General features: G+C 42.4%; 1 protein-coding gene across 1 annotated transcript in view; it reads right to left on the bottom strand.

Moving 5' to 3' along the window:
• The window catches only part of NOD1 (nucleotide binding oligomerization domain containing 1), a 71,203-nt gene that overhangs the window by 18,343 nt on the left and 32,483 nt on the right, over positions 1 to 20,377 (bottom strand). The window contains exons 2-4 of the mRNA XM_063452283.1: positions 10,661 to 10,926; positions 10,274 to 10,448; positions 1,469 to 3,275 (exon numbers count right to left, since the gene is read on the bottom strand). Of these exons, the coding sequence (XP_063308353.1) occupies positions 1,469 to 3,275; positions 10,274 to 10,448; positions 10,661 to 10,837 (2,159 nt within the window). The 5' untranslated portion in view covers positions 10,838 to 10,926. The remainder of the gene's footprint in view (positions 1 to 1,468; positions 3,276 to 10,273; positions 10,449 to 10,660; positions 10,927 to 20,377) is intronic.

Raw genomic sequence — 20,377 nt, 5'->3', positions numbered from 1 at the left:
CTCTGCCTGACCCTTCCTTCACGCCCTTACCTGACCCCAGCGCCGATGTCCATTGGGGCTGGGTCGCGGCTCCGCCTCCTTCAAGTGCGCATTAGTTCTCCCCATAGGAAAGCATTGAATCAATATAGAGCAGAGCGTGAAGACGTCTAGCGTCAGTTAGCTGACCAAAAGTCTGGTAACATTCCAGAAGTGCCTCTAGTGGCTGTCTGGTAGACGGCCACTAGAGGTCGTCTTAGTGCTGCAATGTAAACATTGCAGTTTATCTAAAACTGCAATGTTTTACATTGCAGCACTAAGTGCAATAGAGACACTGTACCCAGACCACGTCAATGAGCTGAAGTGGTTTGAGTGCCTATAATGTCCCTTTAACCTTTTGAATTATAGCAGACCATGGCATAAAAGATACAGTTTTAAAGAGATTGAATTGTATTAGCAAAATGTTTCAATCTCATACCAAATGTAATAAATCTAATCCTTCTCCTCTACCTACTGATCCTCTCTGTTTCCCTCAAGAAAGGATGTTTGTGGATTCTCAACTTTCTAACTTCCCTCAGCAAAAATTTGCTACCACTATACACACCCATCCATCTTCAGGGCAGCCGTCAGCCATCAGTGGGAGGGGCACTACCCTGTTAAGGGGCCCAGTCCAGCACACATAGTGGTCTGGTTAGGGAGATAGTATAGTTAGGTATGGTCCTAAACGGACCACTTGGCCAGAGGCATCCTAGTGAGCGCTGTATTAAATGGGAGCCTGCACAGTATCCTCACAGATGGAAGTACTGGAGGATGTAATGTCACTTCCTGCTAGTATTACCATGTAGATTGGTCTTAACAGAGCATTTACTGTGCTCTGATAGCTGAGAGCATTTCTAGAAACTTCATACTGTTGGTGTGACTGAGTGTATAACAAAAGATCCACAACAATCTTTAAACAACAACAAATGTGTTGAGAAATCAGTCTGTGTAAATAAAATACATTGTCCTTGTTCTAAATGATATTTTAGTTGCATAAATTGTTATTAGTAAGTAACCTAAAATTTTCAGTACACCATCTCACTGGCAACACCTCCACACACAGTCCTAAAATTAAAGTGTTCCTCTTTGCCCTTCTGAAATGTTGGGAGGTATGTTTTTGGGGCTAGTCATTAATCTATTCCATGTGTTTTAAAACTAAGAACTTAAACCATCCTTTATGAAACAGTTATTTGAGATCACCACTGATACATTTGTAATATGTGTCTGTCTTTTTATATTAGAAACAAAGCATTTCCAAACGTTAGCCCTCCACATTCTTCAGGACTACAACGTCCATCATGCTCAACTTCCCCTCCCCACCACCAGGAATTCAACAAGATAAAAGAAAACCTCACTAGGACAACATCCGCTACAAATTAATTCTAGAACTCTTTAAATATACTCCCATGACCTCTGGATAACGTTACTTATGATGTAAGATGTCTCCTCTCACCTTATCACAGAAAGCCTGCAAAAGGAGGGTGACAGCTCCCTCACCCCATAATCATTGATATTGTTATTGTCCAGCTCCAGAGCAAGTTTGTCTTTATAATGGTTCAATAAAAAGGAGATGGCTCCACAATCAGAGGAAGAAGCACCACAGAAACTAAGCTTAATATAGTCTGCACAAATTCCTTTGGCTGCAAGCTTCCCCACTTTCTCACTCTGTGTCTCTAATATACACCGTGCCATCCAAATAAAGTGAGTAAGTGCGTGGACACGGCTATATCCCATAAAAGAAGAACGGGGCAGACTTTTCAAGTGAGATCTCACACACTGGACAAGTTTCTGCTTGAGTGCCTTCCTCTTAAGTTTCAGAGTGGAGGAGGGGACCAAATTTGCTAGAAGTCCTTGCTTTGGTTTTGACAGCAAACCACAAAGGAAAAGATTGATGAACTGAAGGTGGTCGTTATTTTTGAACGGATCCCCCTGGTTGGCTTTTTTTGAACATACACAAGACAAAAGCGAGTGGTTATGTTCCATGTCCTTCGAGTGGGTGCACTCGGAAAAATATTTCAGGAGTTCCGTAGTACCCGTTTGGTCATCTATTACAAGAAAAAGTGCTGTAAAGAAAGACTGCAGTGTTACATGAAAGAATTCGTAAGAGGAATCATCACCAAGTTCACCACATTCTTCGACTGTTCTAAGGAAACCTAACTTGAGGTCTCTTTCTGGTACTTTTAGAGATGTTACGGTCTCCTGTTCAAAAACAAACATCGACTGTTCTATTCCATTGTAGGCAAGTCTTCCAACTGACAACAAAGTATCTCTGCAGCTCTTGTATGTCTCCACTTGGCTTCTGTTGGTCTCTCTACTCATCAGGGAAAGGTAAACTTCGACCAGAACTAGAAAGATGTCTGTTAGAGTGACAGAGCTGATGGATAGAGAGATGGATTTTGAAAAACAGTGGCTGTCGTTCATAGAATAAAAATGTGCATAGGACTTAAATATAATCCAGCAAAACAAGGGTATTGTACACAAGCTGCTGAAGTTGTGATTTGCATTGAGGTGCGTAAACACATGTTTTTTAATATCAGGTTCTTTGAAGAATAAATTAGCATATTCCAGCAAGTTACTTGTAGAAAAACCTTTTAACATGATTTTCTTGCGGATCATATTTCCCGGGACTTGACATCCAGTTCTTCCCGTCAAAATTTTCTTAGATCCTTTCAGTAACCTCCCACTGAGGAGGTGGGTGAGCAAGGCAACAGGATGGGCAGGGTCACTGGGAGAAGGAACTTCAGGAATACTATTTATATCAAAATCAGAACGTATCTCATCAAAGCCATCAAAGGTGAACAACACTGTCTCTGGAAAATTAAGTATGTACTCATATACATCTTCAGGTTCATGATCCGGGTTGCAGTTATATCTGAAGAGGAGGTCCTTCAGAGATATACTGACATTTGCTTTAAAAAAGCTAAATATACGACATCTAAACCTAAACAAGAATTTAATATCAGTGTAGGATTCTTCTTTAGCCCACATGTTTTGAATTTTTTGTAACAAGAGGGACTTCCCCATGCCGGCATCACCAAAAATGAAGATAGTCTCTCCTTCTTCGTTGATCACACCATTGTCGTCAAAGAGACGAGTAAGGTCTACCACATTTCCGATGGTTTCCTGTGAGATATTTAGGAGCTCCATAACTCCATTAACATAGGTTTCCTGGAGCATCATCTCTTCCTTCTGGCTGTAAGACATGATGATCTTGCAATCTCTACGCAACTCCTGTTTGAGCTTCTTGCTGTAGCTTGTAACTGGAAGATAAAAAAAATGTGTTCATTATTAAATGCTAATAGAAAAAAGAAAAACTAAACAATAATATTCTCTCTCGTTTTGCATACAATGGTAACTACAAACAATATAATCTTACTGTAACTGCAGGATACTGATAAGAATGGCCTGTACAACGGATATATTAAAGAATACTGTCTTGTGGTACATTGATTCCAAGCTACCACAGATTTTTAAAGAATAACAGTTTTGCAATATATTGTTTGTACAAGTATAGGGATCCGACTATCATGTTGTTGATAGACTTTACCTTCCTTGTCATTCAAAACAAAAATAATCAGAAATATAGATTACCTGTGAATACACCGGAAGAATTTATTTAAGCTGTACTTCCTATTTGTATGTTAGATTTGTTCGACTTTATTTAGATCTATTTAGTAAACAGTAATTTGCATTAGCTGACAACAGGATCAGCTGCAAGGGATGTTTACTCGACTCTCCTCTTTGACTCAATGTTTGCAGATTGCTTGTGAACAAACCAACATTTGCTCCTGTAAAGGATCCTGCTATCCGTGCAGCGCTGATCCTTGTAGCGTCTCCCGAAATCCAAGCTGAAGTGGAGTAAAGTAGTGATTACAGTTCCCAATCCCCCAAACATGAGTCGAGACTTCATGAAGGGGTAAAACGATCTGATTTATTGATGGCCAAACTCAGCCCTTTTATGATGGTCTCCCAGCAAGGGAACTCCCACATGGGACCTTGTGGAAGACTGTGACAAAATATACAGAACCAATCAGTGTACAGTACAATTATTAAACACACCCACAGTAACAGTGCAACCCCTCCTCTCTATCCTGGAGATAATTAACTTAAGTGGTTGAAGAGAACCTAATTATCTCCAGGTAGAGAAAAATATGTCCTTTTTATATTTTAACAAAACAGTATTAAAATCCATAACTTATATTTAGCCGAACGTAGTCTCCATGTTCCACATACCCCCAGATAGCTTGGATCTGAGCGCATAATATAGACAAATAGCGCTCAGATCCCACGAACACAGTTCTCAATATCATCGAGTAACGTTTTAGTTCACCAGTTGTTCGGGAGATTGAATCCGAAAAGAGGTCCATAACTGCAGCTACCTGGGGCCGGTCTATCTTGTATAAAAGGAAAGTCCCGAACGGTAAAGTGGTTAACTTGTTCGGGAGTTATTAGCCGTATGAACGGGGACTTGGTACGCGTCAGTGGTGTGCGGCTGAATAAGTGTCCGAAAATAGTTCCAGAAGATTGATGCCTTTCAGCCGCTGAGCATTCGATGACTTTAAAATGGCGACCGCCACGTGTTCGTCATACGAACGAGGACCACCATGCCTTTCATCATTTATCTTGCGGTTAACCGCAAGGTTTGGGTGGTAAATGAGCTGCACACGACCTCAGTGGGAGGTCGGGTGGTTCGGTAATTTGTTCGGTTCTTTGAAACTGCACGAAATAGCCATACATACGCATGATTAAACAAAATGCTGTTTCTCTGAGGCTGTTCAAACAGGGATTTCGTTACAGCTCCTTAACACATGGATCACTTAATCTTTATAACTGTTTTACAATGCTGATTTTCTTTTTGGTTTGTTGTATTTTGTTTTTACAAATAAGAGCAGTTTAGCAAACCTTTGGCAAATTTATATCTTGATTGATTACAAAAGCATTGTCAGGAATTGCTCTGAATGATATCAGTTTAACTTCAGTACAAGGGTTGAATTTATTTTTGTAAACAGTTTTTTTTTTTTTAAAGAGTATCCAAAGAATATAACGAAACGGGTCAATCTTTTACATAAACTGCACAGTAACAATCATGAGGAGAATGGATCCACGGTGACAATGTGTCATTTTTGGGGAATTCAACATTTTAAAGTGGTTTTAAAAGTTTTGGACAATAAAGCCGAAGTCATCTCAGCTTTTATTTTGGCAATTCTGGCCTAGAATTCGTAAGCTGCCTAAATTAGGGATCGACCGTTTACCGGTTTTACCGATACTATCGGCCGATATTCGGTATTTTCGGCAATATCGGTATCGCCCGATAGAAATACTGATATTGCCGATAATACATACCAGGACCGCAGAGCCCATTACAAGCCCGGCTGTCCTTGGGGGGCCGGCAGCAACCTGTGACTTACCTTCCTAGCAGCTCCTTCAGCTCCCTGTTTAAATCTTGCGAGTCCCGAAGCCGCAGAGCGTTGCCACGAGTTACCATGGCAACGCACCGCGCGGCACGCAGACCACGAGATTTACACAGGGAGCTGCTGGGGAGGTAAGTAACAGCTTGCTGCCGCCCCCCCCTCTCCCCCCCCCCCCCCCCCCCACTGCTCAGTACATGCCACTGGACCACCAGGGAATGTCAAAGCCCTCCTCCCTGGCCAGGTAACAAGCAGGGGGAATAAAAAAATAAAAAAAAACACATATAAATATTAAAAATTCTATTAAAATAACAAAATCCCCCCCCCATTTTACACAAGTTCCATCCTTTCAGAAACATACACACTACACACACACTGCATTCATTATATACATTATATACACACACTACACAAACATACAACCACTACACAAACACACACACTCAGCATTCATTATATAGACACACTACACAAACATACACACACTACACAAACACACACTGCATTCATTATACACTATACAAACACACACACACTCTGCCTTCATTATATACACACACTACACATGCTGCATTCACTTTACGCACACTACACACACACTGCATTCACGTTACGCATACTACACACTACATTCACTATACACACACTACACACTCTGCATTCACTATACACACACTACACAAACACACACACTCTGCATTCACTATATATACACACACTACACAAACACTCACTGCATTCACTATACACACTACACAAACACACCCTGCATTCATTATATACACACTACACAAACACACCCTGCATTCATTATATACACACTACACAAACACACCCTGCAATTATTATATACTGTACACACTACACAAACACACACTGCATTCACTATACACACTACACAAACACACACTGCATTCACTATACACACTACACAAACACACACTGCATTCACTATACACACACTACACAACACACACTCTGCATTCACTATATACACACTACACAAACACACACTGCATTCACTATATACCCACTACACAAACACACCCTGCATTCACTATATACACACACTACACAAACACACACTGCATTCACTATACACACTACACAAACACTCACTGCATTCACTATACACACTACACAAACACACACTGCATCCACTACATGTGGTATGTATATTTTGTGCATTTACCTTTAGAAATCATTTATTTTTTCAAGATGGCAAATGTACAGAATATCGTCAAGTTACCGGTTATCGGGCTGAAAGTTCACAGATTATCGGTATCGATATCGGCTCTAAAAAAACAATATCAGTCAATCCCTAGCCTAAATTACAGTGCAGTTGTTTTTGTGTTCTAAAAAAAAAGCATCAAAAAAAAAAAATTATTCTTTTGTCTCTTGAATTTGTAAAGTATACGGTCAACAAGCCTGGGAGATCATTCAGAAAAGAAAACGGTTACTAGTTAAACTGGTATTTCAGTAATAGGAGGAAACGTGCCGCAAACGAGACAGGATTGTGGTAGCTGGTTTGTTTTTATAGTACAAAAAAACAACATAACACACAAGATATACTGTGAAAAGCTACTCGCTAAATTTCAGTAAATAAAAATTTAAGCTACAATGGAAAGGAGAAATGTTCAATGGACGCCATACTGATCGTCGGCAGCCCAGATGCACCGAATTGAGAAGCTAATCAGCTAGATACTTATTACAGGGAACACACAGGACCAAACAGAGTCATTGAGAAAGACTGCAACAGTCAAAACGCGTCTGAACTCTGCAAAGACACTTATTTTATTTTATTTTTTACCTATGTTCATAGGATCATCGTTTTAATTTTCATTTGTCCAATAAATGTTTTCCTTCATTTGATCCTGGTGTCCTGATACTATATTGGACCCTGAAAGTCATCTGCAAGTGGTATCCATAGCCTTTTTAGGCATCCTTGGGCGCAGTATACAGAGCCTGGTACGGCTCTACAATCCGTGACTGCAACCATTAACTATCATTACACCCAGATTTATTGACAGTGTACACTATGAGTTGTATTTTTTATGGTTTCAAGCTCTGCACTTGAATTGTTAAGGGTGTTGTTTACCTTGTGTTCTTTTTGTCGCATTGTGTGAACTTTTGGTTAAGTTTATTATCACTATTATTAAGGTGTAGGGAAAACATCTATGTTCACCCCAAGTGCAATTACATAGAAATAAATATTTTGAAGAGCCATACATCTGCTATTTTTTATCTATATGGTTACTAGTTGAACTGGTATTTCAGTAATAGGAGGAACCGTGCCGCAAACGAGACAGGATTGTGGTAGCTGGTTTGTTTTTATAGTACAAAAAAACAACAACATAACACACAAGATGTAGTGTGAAAAGCTACTCACTAAATGTCAGGGGTAGATAAAAATTTATGCTACAATGGAAATGAGAAACTGCTGTGGGGGGGAAGGGGTACTTCTGGGGGATAGGGGTACTGCTGGGGGATAGGGGTGCTGGGGGGTAGGGGTACTGCTGTGGGGGAGTAGGGGTACTGCTGTGGGGGAGTAGGGGTACTGCTGTGGGGGAGTAGGGGTACTGCTGTGGGGGGAAGGGGTACTGCTGGGGGGGTAGGAGTACTACTGGGGGGGTAGGAGTACTGCTGGGGGGAAGGGGTACCGCTGGGGGGGTAGGAGTACCGCTGGGGGGGTAGGAGTACCGCTGGGGGCAAGGGGTACTTCTGGGGGCAAGGGGTACTGCTGGGGGCAAGGGGTACTGCTGGGGGTGGTAGGGGTACTGCTGGGGGTGGTAGGGGTACTGCTGGGGGATAGGGGTACTTATGGGGGATAGGGGTGCTGGGGGGGTAGGGGTACTGTTGGGGGGTAGGGGTACTGCTGTGGGGGAGTAGGGGTACTGCTGTGGGGGGGGGGAAGGGGTACTGCTGTGGGGGGGAGGGGTACTGCTGGGGGGATAGGGGTGTTTGGGGGATAGGGGTACTGTTGTGGGGGGTGGGGGGTAGGGGTGCTGTGTGTCAGTACCCCCCCCCCCCCCCCCTTTTTGTCGCATTGTGTGAACTTTTGGTTAAGTTTATTATCACGATTATTAAGGTGTAGGGAAAACATCTATGTTCACCCCAAGTGGAATTACATAGAAATAAATATTTTGAAGAGCCATACATCTGCTATTTTTTTATCTATATGGTTACTAGTTGAACTGGTATTTCAGTAATAGGAGGAACCGTGCCGCAAACGAGACAGGATTGTGGTAGCTGGTTTGTTTTTATAGTACAAAAAAACAACAACATAACACACAAGATGTAGTGTGAAAAGCTACTCACTAAATTTCAGGGGTAGATAAAAATGTATGCTACAATGGAAAGGAGAAACTGCTGTGGGGGGAAGGGTACTGTGTGTGGGGGGGTAGGGGTACTGCTGGGGGGGAAGGGGTACTGCTGGGGGGATAGGGGTACTGCTGGGTGGATAGGGGTACTGTTGTGGGGGGTAGGGGTACTGCTGTGGGGGGAAGGGGTACTGCTGTGGGGGGAAGGGGTACTGCTGGGGGGTAGGAGTACTGCTGGGGGGGTAGGAGTACTTCTGGGGGCAAGGGGTACTGCTGGGGGTGGTAGGGGTACTACTGGGTGGATAGGGGTACTTCTGGGGGGTAGGGATACTGCTGGGGGGATAGGGGTGCTGGGGGGGTAGGGGTACTGTTGGGGGGGTAGGGGTACTGCTGTGGGGGAGTAGGGGTACTGCTGTGGGGGGGAAGGGGTACTGCTGGTGGGATAGGGGTGTTTGGGGGGTAGGGGTACTGTGTGTGGGGGGGTAGGGGTACTGTTGTGGGGGGTAGAGGTACTGCTGGGGGATAGGGGTGCTGGGGGATAGGGGTACTGTTGTGGGGGGTAGGGGTACTGCTGTGGGGGGAAGGGGTACTGCTGTGGGGGGAAGGGGTACTGCTGGGGGGTAGGAGTACTGCTGGGGGGGTAGGAGTACTTCTGGGGGCAAGGGGTACTGCTGGGGGTGGTAGGGGTACTACTGGGTGGATAGGGGTACTTCTGGGGGGTAGGGATACTGCTGGGGGGATAGGGGTGCTGGGGGGGTAGGGGTACTGTTGGGGGGGTAGGGGTACTGCTGTGGGGGAGTAGGGGTACTGCTGTGGGGGGGAAGGGGTACTGCTGGTGGGATAGGGGTGTTTGGGGGGTAGGGGTACTGTTGTGGGGGGTAGGGGTGCTGTGTGTCAGTACCCCCCCCCTTCTTACCTTTAATGAAGTAGGTGGGGGGTGGCACAGCCATCCCTGGTGGTCCGGTGGTGGTGGTGGTGGTGGTAAGCACTGCAGGGGGAGGGATCTGTGAATGAGCTCCCCTGTCGTCCCGCGCGATGCTGTGTGGAGCGTTGCCATGGTAACGCTCGGCAACGCTCCACACACCATCGCGCGGGAGGACAGGGGAGCTGCATCACAGATCCCTCCCCCTGCCTCCCGACCCGGAAGCAGAGTAGGCGCCTGCCGTTTCGGGCAGGCAGGTGCCTACCTGCATTGATGGTGAACCTATGGCCGCGTGCCCACAGAGAGGGCCCGGCGTGCCACCTGTGGCACGCGTGCCATAGGTTCGCCATCACTGCCCTACACCCAAATGTACTAAACAGCTAGATGCCAACAGATGTTTAGCGATGATGAGAGTGGACAGAAAATTAACCAAACTACAATTTACTTTAGTTCTTTATGTATGTTTTAAAACAAAGATTCCTAAATGTTTGAAGGCGAACCTCGGATGCATGCATTGTTTAGTACATAAATAGAAAGAATCTCACTCACTAATCCACGATAATAAACGGAAAAAAAAGTATAGACTATTAAACACATGGTAGCCGTACCTGGGTCTGTGTTGATAACCTGTACATTTTGTATTTTATCTGAAGCTTGAAAGCCTATATCTTTCAGCCACGGCTGCAGAGGATAATATGCCTCCGGTATTCGCTGGATGACGCTGATCAAATATTCTGAAGCTTCTTCTCCTTTACTTTCCACCAAATCCAGAATCTGACGAACCTATAGCACAATGAACACATTTAATATTGATGCAGCATCATTCTAACACAACACTGGTAAACAGTTCAACCCCAGAAGCGAAGACAATGCCCAAACTTCCGTCAGCCAACAAGATAAAGGTTTTATGGTTGTGGTAATGTCCCTTTAACTTGTCCACTAATAAAACTATAGATAAAAAAAAGTTCATGTTATTATTTTGGGGACTAACTCACCATATCTGCTCTTGTGCGAAATTGTAGCACAATTTCTTCATCTTCCGTTGAAAATACTCCATTTTTAATCAAGTTATGAAGCAAACACTGGGTGTTCTTGATCTTTTCAACCAGCAATTCCCGGCTTGTCCTAATCAAATTAATGTAGGACTGATTTCTATTGGTTTCGGATTCCATCGTCACGGTTTGACATCACAAGCTGTGAGCAGTGACCTCATTGCAGAACTGCTTAACGCACAGTCACTGAACAATCCAGGAAATGTACTCTGTTAAAAAAAAAATATGTTTTTAAGTTAATCCAATGTAAAGACAAAAAAAGTGAGACAGAACTATTACAAAGGTTATTACTGATTCCGTTTCTTTCTGATGAAAAGGATACCTTCCAGGCCGTTGGAAATCTATGAGCACAAATTGTTGTGGTTTTAGAACTCTATGTGGAACTTTAGTTTATTAACCATTAGTTTATCAAACAAACAGCAGAGAGAAACAGCCTGAATGAGTTTCCAGGAAACCAGCGTTCACAGAGAATACACTGTGAACTTCTCGATTGGCATAGTAAATCACACATCAAAGGCATATGTAGTCTTAGACTGAATACCCCTTTAATTCTTTCAGTAAGGAGTTATTTTCATTTAACATAAAAAAAGATAAAATAATATTAACAAATGCACACAATCGTATTCTGGTATAAAGGTTCGAAGGTCCAGGAAACACTGGTGAGATATAGATCTCAGTTGTCTGTTAAAATTTAGTAATCATTTAATCGGTATACAAAGTCATGAACAAAATAATAATATTAACAAATAAATAACCCACTCTGGAAGGGAGATCTAAGGAGCTCAGGGAGCTATAGGGGGAGTATGCAAAGGAGTATATAGCTGTATGGATATTCACCCTGCTGAATGAAACTATAAAAGAGAGAGACACCAGTACCTCTCAATAAAGGGCAGGCAGTGGTGATATTGCCAACAGTTGTATAGAAAGACACTTGAATCCTAGTAAGGATTAGAAATAGAGCATACTAGTAACTCACACTGGCTAGTATATACAGGTTAATCCTCAGTACACAATGCCATTTAAAAATTTAGAGACAATAAAGCCTCAATGGTGGCTATAAAGATACTGCTTAGAACAGTGTTACATAGTAGCTCATATTTCATACTAGGTACAGTTAAACATACTCCCAATATTTGTGAATCACACTGACTAGTATATGCAGATAAATCCTCAGTACAAAATTGCCAAAAGTAATGTAGAGACAGACGTGCCTCTTATAGTGGCTATACTGAGGGATACTGCTTAGATCAGTGTTACATAGTAACTCTTGTCAACTAGTAGGTGCAAATACTCATACTCCTAATAATAGGCGGACAGGAATAGTAATCAAAGCTAGAGCTAAAGAGACACTCAAGCTCTGGCTAGTCATACAGATTATCCTCAGAGTCAGTATGCCAATTAAGAGTTTAGAAGACATACAAGCCACAATATGGCTATGCTGGAGGATCCTGCTAAAATCAGTGTTGCTTAGTGACTCATACTGATTACTTAATAACATCTTGTGCCCCCTCTTATGCGAACCTGCACCTGGGTTGGTGGGAAAAGCATATCGTCTACTCAGAGCGTATGAAACAATATATGGACTATGTCCACGTTTGGAAACGCTATATAGACGATATTCTGGTCATATGGACAGGTACAAAGGAGCTCTTTATTTAATTTGTGGGAGATCTAAACAAAAACGACCTCAACTTACGTCTGACGATGGAAATTGGTATATCCTCTTTGAATTTCCTTGATTGTACATTTACCATCACAGACGATCTCAGGATACAAACCTCTTTATACCGTAAACCCACATCAACCAACAATATGCTCAACTGGAACAGTTACCATCCCAACCCACTGAAGAGGGGCATCCCAGTGGGACAATATCTGCGATTAAAAAGAAACTGTTCCTCTATGGATGATTTTGTAGAAAAGGCTGCATTACTAAGAGCTAGATTTAAAGCCAAAGGTTACCCGAATAGGTGCCTGAAACAGGCATATCAAAGGGCACTCCTAAGTGACCGCGAGGCTCTGCTTGACAATACTCCTAAACCTTCCCTCCCTAAAACAATTTGCTGTGTAGCGAATTTTGATGCAGGCTGGGAGGTCTCTAAAAAAATCCTGGCTAGATTCTGGCCATTACTCACCCAAGACCGTCATCTGAAAGATGTGATCCCTTCACGTGTCTCAATAACCGCAAAAAGGGGCAAAAATCTGAAGGATATGCTGGTACCTAGCCACTTTTCGAAACGAAATGAGAATAAGAAAAGCTGGCTGAATGTATATGGTACCTATCAATGTGGACGCTGTGTAGCGTGCTGCTACATAGATAGAGATTCTAAATCAATAACTGACTCCTCCGGTTTACACAAAACCCCAATCAAACAATTCTTCAATTGTAACTCCATGGGTCTAGTTTATCTCCTAACATGTAAATGTGGTAAAAAATATGTAGGGAAAACAATACGCCCTTTCAAGAGACGCATGATGGAACATGTCCACTCGGTTTCATCAGATAGAGACACCCCTGTAGCCAGACATGCTAGAACACATCATAGTGATACATCTAGATGTTTTAAATTTGCAAGGGTCAAAAAGGTTAATGTGGGCAAAAGAGGGGGTGATCTTGATCTAATCCTCAAGAGGAGAGAATGTTTTTGGATTCAGACATTAAACACCTTGTCCCCTAATGGCCTCAATGAAGGCTTCACCTTCACCCCCTTCATTTCATAACTTCATAAATTATTAATTCCTCCTATGGACTTATACTTGTTGTTTGTTACTATACAGATTAACTGTATATATCATAATGCTAATATGTCATTTCATGAACTAATACATAAGCGGCCAAACTATACTTTAGCCATTCAGCAATCACTGGCACAATGTTAGAAGCACTACACTTCTCTAATTTATAAATCTCCATAATTAGTTTCCTCACTAGGAGTTTTTACATTATGTATTTTATTAATGCTTCCTTACTGCTACAGGCTTGAGAATACCCCTTTAAATGTGTGCAGCGGTCCTTTTTCAAGTTGGTCCTAGCAGTATGTGGATGAGTACTCTAGGCATTGGATTAAACACTGCACCATCGTACTTTTCATTGTGGCAGTAACATTGTGTGATTACCATCTTCGGGTTCTATTGGGCATCTCAGCTGGTGCCCTGAGAACACAATACGCATGCGTCTCAGTATCGGCATCTAGCTCCGCCCCTGACCCGCTCTGATTGGTGTGAGCCTATATGATTGACGGCTCACGCTCGCATCAATGAACAGGGGGCGTACACGAATGAAGCGCCGCCCATGTTCACCGCTGATTGGCTCAATTCAACCCGCGATACATACTTAAACCCAAGCACGGGCATTTGCTCGTTTACAGCCTTTGAGAAAGGCGCTCTTTGTTAGCGCCGAAACGCGTTAGGCAGGCAGATAATGCTTTTATAACCACGGCACTTTATTTTTTTGTTCACACTGTTTGGGGTGTTTAGTTAGGGAAGTAGGGGTTGGAGCCTGTATGGAGCGATCTATAGGGAACGTACTACCGTTAGTTTTGGCTGAATTTCACTGATGACTGTCTACCAAGATAGACAGTGCGAGACCACTGACATTCTGGTCTTATCTGGGAATTCAGTATAGCCAGCACTGGGCTGGATGGGGTTGCATTACGTGCTGCACTCTCACTATTTAGGATTCCTTTGGACTAACTTATCAGTATATATTCACTAGCTATACTGATCTAGATCCAGGTGATTGAGGGTTTCTCTAGCATTAGCTACTTGTTTTCTTTCTGTAGCAAGAGAGAGTTTGCTTCTGTTATTAAGTAATCAGTATGAGTCACTAAGCAACACTGATTTTAGCAGGATCCTCCAGCATAGCCATATTGTGGCTTGTATGTCTTCTAAACTCTTAATTGGCATACTGACTCTGAGGATTAATCTGTATGACTAGTCAGAGCTTGAGTGTCTCTTTAGCTCTAGCTTTGATTACTATTCCTGTCCGCCTATTATTAGGAGTATGAGTATTTGCACCTACTAGTTGACAAGAGTTACTATGCAACACTGATCTAAGCAGTATCCCTCAGTAAGAGGCACGTCTGTCTCTACATTACTTTTGGCAATTTTGTACTGAGGATTTATCTGCATATACTAGTCAGTGTGATTCACAAATATTGGGAGTATGTTTAACTGTACCTAGTATGAAATATGAGCTACTATGTAACACTGTTCTAAGCAGTATCTTTATAGCCACCATTGAGGCTTTATTGTCTCTAAATTTTTAAATGGCATTGTGTACTGAGGATTAACCTGTATATACTAGCCAGTGTGAGTTACTAGTATGCTCTATTTCTAATCCTTACTAGGATTCAAGTGTCTTTCTATACAACTGTTGGCAATATCACCACTGCCAGCCCTTTATTGAGAGGTACTGGTGTCTCTCTCTTTTATAGTTTCATTCAGCAGGGTGAATATCCATACAGCTATATACTCCTTTGCATACTCCCCCTATAGCTCCCTGAGCTCCTAAGATCTCCCTTCCAGAGTGGGTTATTTATTTGTTAATATTATTATTTTGTTCATTCTCTCTCTTTTGTGTTCATGACTTTGTATACCGATTAAATGATTACTAAATTTTAACAGACAACTGAGATCTATATCTCACCAGTGTTTCCTGGACCTTTGGCCCTAGGTTTACACTTTCTTTTTTCTTTTTTCTATACAGTATAAGGGTTATCCCCTACTGAGATATGATCTCGACACACTGAATCTATCCCCGTCAGGGGGCTTTTTCTTTCTTTCGCTGGTATAAAGGTTCTGATCTTATTCCATAAACCTTTGTTGATGAGTCATTGAGCATATAATTCATACCCCATGACCACTGATACAAGAAGCCAGGCTTCAGATATAGGCCAAATGACTCATTGAAAAAATGTTTGGTTGTTATGGTACCAAGACCAACACTTTGAATATTAAAATTTTTTTTTTTTTTTTAAAGAAGCAGTTGTTGGTACTAGTCAATGCTTTAAATAGCAAAGATGGATTGGGAAGATTTGCTGATCATTTAATAAAAATACACCTTTAATTCAGCTTGCTGAAGTGCGTTAGGGGTTAAATGCAAGGCCCTTGTCCCATTTCAAAAAAGATACGATTTCAAGAGAAGTTTTTCAATTCTGTTAATTAATTTGGGAACACCTTGCTGGCGGTCAAGCTAGCAGTCAGGAGGGCTTCCTGATTCACAAGCTTCCATATGGAAGCATTAGTCAATACTTTCTACAGGAAGAATTCTATTGGGCGATTACCACATTTGAGTGGTGCATTTCTGGCAATGTCCCCTCCCACAACAATTTCAACAGGACAAGAAGGGAGAATGTTGTCATTCACAGTCTCCTGGGGCGGAGAAGAATTGAGAGGGAATTCTCCACTGGATAAAAAGTTTAGAAAAAAATAATTTTCTTCCTTGAGGGGGTGCCTGGTAAGATAGGGTTAAAGGAACACCTTAAATATCGGAACAGCATGTTCCTTTAATGCTGTTCGGTCATCCGCTCCCCCAAATTGAGTACTTCATGAAGTATTTCACATTGACTGCGTTGGAATTTCACAAAATTCCTACACAGTCAAATGATATCTTAAAACAAAGTAGGGATTACTACTTAGTTTTATGTATTTCCTTCCAATTGACAAAACTGGACAAACAGTGGAGCTCCTCTGTCAAGTTTTGTCAATTACCGCAGCCGTCACTAGTGGCACCTGAGGGAAAAGGGTATTGTCTTACTGATTGCGAGACAATATTTGAAAAGGCTCTTGTGTTCTTATGGGATCCTTCATAGACATCAGTGTTGTACTCTTATGCATGATGATGAAGCACACGAAGCTGAGGAGTGTCCCCTGACTGCAGATGGCAGCGGCCGGGAGGAACAGCTTCAAGTAAGTATCTCTCATCTGCACTGTACCCTCGGCCCAGCGAACACCAAGAAGCAATGTCACCAATGTCACCGGGTGACAGAGCCGCTTTAACCCCTTAAGGACGAGTGACGGACGAGGTCCGTCACTCAGGGGAATGCGTTAATGACGAGTGACGGACCCGGCGATCGCGGGGTTAATGCTGTTGCTGGGTCCCTCCGAGTCAGGGGCAGACCAGCAGCAGCAAATCCGGATATCCCAGCCCATGTGATCGCTGTGACAGCCAGTCACAGGGATCACAATACTGCTGGGATATCTGATCCGCCTCCCTCCACCTCGTGTGGGTTTGTGAAGTGGAGAGAGACGGATCGGTGCAACATTGTGTCCCAGAAGAATAGTCAAAGGTTTTAATAAGTTCCCAATCCCTTTCCCCTGTATAAAAAAAAAATTAACCCTTTCCCTGCTGTTTGATCACTGCTAGCAGTGATCAATATACAGGTCACAGTACTTTACTGTGATATTTTTTTTTACTTTCAAGGGTTAAGTTTTTGGTTTTTTTTTAACCCTGCGGGGTTAAATTTTATTATTTGATTTTATTAGTGTATGATTTAGTTACTTGGGTGGGTGGAATTTAGTGGGAATTAGGGAATTAAAAAAAAAAAAAAAAATTATTTAGTTAAAGTTTTGTTAGCTTTGTTAACTGTATTTAACAATGTTCAGGAAGTATAGTGCAGAGGAGGCTTATGCCCTGTTAGCGGCCGACTCAGAGGCGACAGACACTGCCTCAGAGAGTGATGCAGGGGACGCAGGGGACTATGTGCCAGATACTGCAGGACCATCAGGGGAAATCGCCGATTCCCCTAATGCTGAACATGGCGCAGATGACTGGGTACCCCCTAATAATTTTTCCCCAGACATCCCAGTGTTTACAGCCAATCCTGGCATACAGGCTGACCTGTCTGGCTATAGTGCGCTGGATGTTATGCAGCTGTTCTTGGGGGATGAGATTTTTGGGGAGATAGTCACCCAGACTAATCTCTATGCGGAGCAATATCTGGCACGCAATCCAGACTCTCTTATATCCAGGAAAGAGAGATGGAACCCAACCAGTGTGCCAGAATTTAAAAAATTCTGGGCACTGACCATGTTAATGGGGTTAATTAAAAAGCCCGCAATTAGGATGTATTGGTCCAAACATCCTATTTGCAATACCCCCATTTTTGCCGAGACAATGCCGAGGGAAAGATATGAAGACATACTGCGGTTTATGCACTTTAGTGATAATAGCAAGTGCCCCCCAAAAGGTGATCCGCAGTATGATCTTCTATATAAAATCCGCCCTTTAATTGCCCACTTTAACCATAAATTTGCCACTATATATACCCCCAATAAAAACATTTCCATTGATGAGTCCCTGATGAAGTTCAAGGGAAGACTGGGATTTAAACAATATATCCCATCCAAAAGATAACGATATGGGATCAAATTGTATAAGCTGTGGGAAAGTGGCAGTGGCTACGTATACACCTTCCGTGTATACGAAGGAAGGGATAGCCACCTTGATCCCCCAGGTTGCCCAGATATAGTAGGGACAAGTGGGAAAATTGTCTGGGACTTAATAATGCCCTTACTTAACTACGGTTATCACCTGTACATCGATAACTTTTATAACAGCATCCCACTCTTACAAATGTTATACTGCTTCGAGACCGTGGCCTGTGGCACTATTCGAAAGACTCGCACAGGTTTCCCAAAGGCTCTGGCAAACAAAAAAATGAAAAGGGGGGAAACAGCAGCTCTCTGCCAGAATGAACTGCTGGCACTCAAATACAGGGACAAAAAGGATGTTTTCATCTTAACCACCATTCATGGTGAAAACACTCAGAGGGTCGCAGTTCGTGGCAGAGAGGAATGCAAACGAGTGCCAGTCTGCATACGGCAATATAATCGGCATATGGGGGGCGTTGACCTGTCCGATCAACTGATGCAGCCGTATTTGATCATGCGTAAGACCAGGGCATGGTATAAAAAAGTGGGCATATACCTGATGCAGATGGCAATACACAATGCATTTGTCATTTTCAAAAAGGCAAATGCTGGGCTGAATATATCCTTTCTTTCGTTCCAGTTTAACCTCATTACTGGGCTACTTGAGTGCCACACAAGGAGACCATCAGTGGAGCCTAGCAGAAGAATGGAGGCAGGTCACTTCTGCTTTAAGATTTCACCAACCCCTAAAAAACAAAACCCCCAGAAAAGGTGCAGGGTGTGTTACAAGAGGGGCGTAAGAGTTGAGACCAGCTATTACTGCCCCGATTGCCCCTCTCAGCCCGGCCTATGCATTGGCCACTGTTTTAAATTTTTTCACACCCAAGCCGAATAAGTAAACCAGTTTTGGGTTGTGATTTTTTTTTAGTTATCTGTCTGATTGGTAACCAAATCTTGGCTTTGTCTCCCGCTTATCCTGTCTTCTCTGATCCTTGACCTCGGCTTGTCCTATCATTGTTCCGTTTCTCTTTACTCCTTTGACCTCGGCTTGTACCTTGACAATTCTCTGCTTGTATAGCCCGGCCATTCTAAGGACCGGTATTACAAGTTTCCCTCTGTGTTCTCTCTCTTTGTGGTCTGTCTGTGTTTTGGTTTCGGAATCCATGACAGCTTTGCCCGGGATGCAGTTTACCCCAACTATTCCCCCTTTTCACAGCAAATAGTATGCACTTGTTCATAATTTGAATTGATGAGCTGCCTATACTTAAAAATATATGTGGCCTTTGAGAGGCAATTTGCAGTCCTGAGCTGCTACAATGAGACTTGGGCCCAGCATCCACTTTTGAAAAATATGGAAGTGGTGTTTCTCCAATGTGCCCCTTCAACATCCACATAACCCTGAGAAAGGTACACATTGGGTTATCGTTGCACTAACATGACATAGCTGAGCAACATATTAGGTGTTACACTACCTTATCACACATAAGGATAGCAAAATATACAGTAACATCTCCAAGTGTGTGTCAAAAAGGCAGAAACAATGCTAATTGCAACTAGACTTGGTACAAACCAACAAAAAAATTATCCTACACTAAGGTTTAGAATATACCTTTTGAAATACCCTGGGGTATCTACTTTAAGAAATGGTAGGCCTTTGTGGGGTAGTTTGCATTTAAAGCCTGCTAAGATGCTTGGAAATTGCACATAGACCCAGCGTCAAAATTCAAAGTTCGGTAAAAACTGATATGACTTGGTCGCCAATGTGCCCCTTCAACATCCACATAACTCTGAAAAAGGTACACATGGGGTTATTGTATCACTAAGATGACATAGCTGAGCAACATGGTAGGTGTTATACTGCCGTAGCACACATAAGGATAGCAAAATATACAGTAACATCTCCAAGTGTGTGTCAAAAAGGCAGAAAAAATGCTAATTGCAACTAGACTTGGTACAAACTAACAAAAAAATTATCCTACACTAAGGTTTAGAATATACCTTTTGAAATACCCTGGGGTATCTACTTTAAGAAATGGTAGGCCTTTGTGGGATAGTTTGAATTTAAAACCTGCTAAGATGCTTTGAAATTGCACATAGGCCCAGCGTCAAAATTCTCAGATTTTACTATTAACATGACGTAAAGTCATGATTTTATTAAAGACACGGAGGCGAGTATTATGCATATCTCTTTCTTTATTACTCTCAGCAGCAAAGATAGAGAAATATAAATATATCAAAATGAAAGAAAAAACTGCATAGGCACACAGGCAACCAATCACAAAACAG

Source organism: Pelobates fuscus, chromosome 4 (genome assembly GCF_036172605.1).
Source record: "Pelobates fuscus isolate aPelFus1 chromosome 4, aPelFus1.pri, whole genome shotgun sequence".
NCBI lineage: Eukaryota > Metazoa > Chordata > Amphibia > Anura > Pelobatidae > Pelobates > Pelobates fuscus.
The sequence above is the reverse complement of the archived record's forward strand: the minus strand, read 5'-3'. Positions and strand labels throughout refer to the sequence as shown.